General features: G+C 44.4%; 1 protein-coding gene across 2 annotated transcripts in view; it reads left to right on the plus strand.

The window, feature by feature from the left end:
* Positions 1 to 1,654: 1,654 nt before the first annotated feature.
* Positions 1,655 to 3,550, plus strand: part of LOC104990476 (keratin-associated protein 4-6-like) — a 19,022-nt gene continuing 17,126 nt past the window's right edge. Inside the window, exon 1 of one of the 2 annotated variants that reach the window (XM_010842560.1) lies at positions 1,655 to 2,038. In XM_010842560.1, the coding sequence (XP_010840862.1) occupies positions 1,655 to 2,038 (384 nt within the window). The remainder of the gene's footprint in view (positions 2,039 to 3,550) is intronic. The other variant, XM_010842561.1, reaches the window with a different exon arrangement.

Consider the following 3,550-nt stretch of genomic DNA (forward strand, 5'->3'; position numbering starts at 1 on the left):
CCAGCGAATCTTCCTGACCCAGGTATCAAACCAGGGTCTCCTGCATTGCAGGTGGATTCTTTACCAACTGAGCTATCAGGGAAGCCCACACATACAAGCATATCCACTCTTTTTTAGATGCTGTTTCCTTACAGGTACTACAGAGTATTGAGTAAAGTTTCCTGTCCTATTCAGTTCAGTTCAGTTCAGTTCAGTTCAGTTCAGTTGCTGAGTCGTGCTCGACTCTTTGCAACCCCATGAATTGCAGCACACCAGGCCTCCCTGTCCATCACCAACTCCCAGAGTTCACTCAGACCCACGTCCATCAAGTCAGTGATGCCATCCAGCCATCTCATCCTCTGTTGTCCCCTTCTCCTCCTGCCCCCAATCCCTCCCAGCATCAGAGTCTTTTCCAAAGAGTTAACTCTTCAAATGAGGTGGCTAAAGTACTGGAGTTTCAGCTTTAGCATCATTCCTTCCATTCAGTAGGTTCTCTTTATGTTGGTTATCTATATACAGTAGTGTATATACAACAATCCCAATTTCCCAATTTATCCTTGTTTTACACACATAATGCTTGTTTTGGAAACTCATGCTTTGGTGTTTTGAGTACTTGTCAAAATCTTGCCTTTTAACATATTTGACTGTCTGTAGGATAATGAGCATGGAGAAGAAAATGGCAACCTACTCCAGTATTCTTTCCTGAAAAATCCTATGGACAGAGGAGCCTGGAGGGCTACAGTCTGAAGGGTCACAAAAAGTTGAACATGACTGAGTGACTAAGCTTGAGCAGGAGGATAAAAAGCAAGGCTTGCCTATTTATAGCCTCTTTAAGCAGAATGACTTGAATTCAAATTTTTAAAAGAGTACAAGAAAAAGATGCTTTAAATGAAACCTTCTACATAATGCAGAATTCATTGCATATGTTGGTGTATGAAGATAGGTCAAACCCACTCATTTTTAGCACACTATAGGGAAAAGTTCTTAGCACTGAAAAGGAAAAATTAAAAGCTAACTCTTGGGGTAGTCATTACAATGAGACTGGAAGTCTTTTGTAACCCCCTGACTCTCTAATCAGCCAGGAAACACAACCTAGTCTTCTCTCCTTGTACAAAAGTGTGTCAATAAGCTTACCTCCCCACCACAGTCTCCCCACACTATACACAAAACCCCAACAAGAGTCTTTCCTCTTATTTCCTTATCAGCACTCTGCCTGTCAGTAGCATGCGTTATTTCCACTTTGACATGAAAAGAGACAGGGCCATTCTCAAAGTAGTATCATGGAGTTATACACAAAGAAGGAAAAAGTGACACATAAAATTTCAGTAATAGAATATCACATGATATTTCCAACTTAGAAGACACATTAGAGGAAGAAAAACAAAGTGGTTACACATGGCTTAACAAGATCCAGTGAATCATAACAATAGAAAAAAGGAAATGATGCCTTAGATATTGATGCTTTCACATATATAACCTCATAAACACAATTATGAACTTAGTAGTAATGTTAATTGATTATCCAGAAGGAAAAATAACAAGGAAAAAGCATTGCTCATGGTAAGACCAGTTAAACTCAGAGTATAAAAAGAGACAGGAGTAAGGAAACAGTCAAAAACAAGAAGCCACCCTCTTGCAAGCCCACTCGTGGAACTCCACTCCTTCCATTGACACCATGGTCAGCTCCTGTTGTGGCTCCGTCTGCTCTGACCAGAGCTGTGGCCGAAGTCTCTGCCTGGAGACCTGCTGCCGGCCCAGCTGCTGCCAGACCACCTGCTGCAGGACCACCTGCTGCCGCCCCAGCTGTGGTGTGTCCAGCTGCTGCCGCCCTGTCTGCTGCCAGCCCACCTGCCCTCGCCCCACCTGCTGCATCTCTAGCTGCTACCGCCCCTCCTGCTGTGGGTCCAGCTATGGTTCCAGCTGCTGCAGGCCTACCTGCTGCATCTCCAGCTGCTGCAGGCCCTGGTGCTGCCAGTCTGTGTGCTGCCAGCCCACCTGCTCCCGCATCTCCAGCTGCTGCCGCCCCTCTTGCTGTGGCTCCAGCTGCTGCCTGCGCCCAGTGTGTGGCCGGGGCTCCTGCCACACCACTTGCTATCGCCCCACCTGTGTCATCTCCACCTGCCCCCGCCCCGTGTGCTGTCCTTCTTCTTGCTGCTAAGCCCGCCACCCTGTGACCACTGTCTCTGTTTACCTCTGTCCCCACTAATGCAGACCCTTCTTCTGTGCTGATCATTAGGACAGGGGCTGGGGCTGATGTTGCTGAACTGATTTGGGTCTCATGATTTTAATGAGCCCACCACAGGTCCACTATCTCTGTGAGCACATTCTGGCGTCAGTCCAAATTCTACTTGTTTGGACCTCTCTCCTTCATCCAAGTGTGAATTTGTTTATATTAGTAACATACCAACTCTTGTGTTGATCAATTCGCTTCAAATTCTCCTTCTTAACTTTTGGCCTTCAAGTCATCAAGCAGCTAAAATTCAATTTCAATATTTCTGCATTATAAATTTTTATAGTTGCTCTCTTAATGGCTCCAGTGAAAATTTTCCTTTATCATTTTTATTCCCCAAATTTTCCTAAGTTGTAACTCTATGCCGAAAATAAACTATCACTTTCCTATATGAAACTTGTAGTGTGATGATACATTTCTTTGAGATTTTTTATGCATTCTGGACAACTGTATTTTACCTACACTTGTAGAATAGATAACATGGCTTTGTTAATTTCACAATAGAGGTTAAGCTTCCTAGTCACAGCTCAGGTCTCATTGTAAGTCTCCTTAGTTCTTAGACAAAATAGATATTCTCAGGAATTCATGAATAAAAATCAAAGAAATGATACCTTCTGCAAAATCTGGAAATAATTAATGCTCTATGGGACCTCTTTTTCATACTGTCTACCTGTGAAATCAGTTAATAATTGTAAGAATAATGGAACTGAATGTTTGTAGCTGGGAGAAAACACAATGAAAGATTAAAGGTGATATGTTAGAAATTAAAAGAAAGGACAGATGTAAAAGCCAGAAGTTTCATTAAAGTCAAAGTCAAAGTGTTAGTCGCTAAGCCGTGTCTGTCTCTGTGCAACCCCATGGACTGTAGCCTGCCTGCCTTCTATTAGTCCATGGAATTCTCCAGGCAAGAATACTGGAGTGGGTTGCCATTCCCTTCTCCAGGGGATCTTCTTACCCAGTGATTGAAACCTGGTCTCCCGCTTTGCTGGCAGATTTTTTACCACCTGAGCCACAGTTCAGTTCAGTTCAGTTCAGTCACTCAGTCATGTCCGACTCTTTGTGACCCCATGAACTGCAGCACGCCAGGCCTCCCTGTCCATCACCAACTCCCAGAGTTCACTCAAACTCATGTCCATCGAGTCGGTGATGCCATCCAGCCATCTCATCCTCTGTCGTCCCCTTCTCCTCCTGCCCCCAATCCCTCCCAGCATCAGGGTCTTTTCCAATGAGTCAGCTCTTCATACTGGAGTTTCAGCTTTAGCATCATTCCTTCCAAAGAAATCCCAGGGCTGATCTCCTTCAGAATGGACTGGTTGGATCTCCTTGCAGTCCAAGGGACTC

The sequence above is a fragment of the Bison bison genome, unplaced genomic scaffold, assembly GCF_000754665.1.
Source record: "Bison bison bison isolate TAMUID 2011002044 unplaced genomic scaffold, Bison_UMD1.0 scf7180017864180, whole genome shotgun sequence".
Classification (NCBI taxonomy): Eukaryota; Metazoa; Chordata; class Mammalia; order Artiodactyla; family Bovidae; genus Bison; species Bison bison.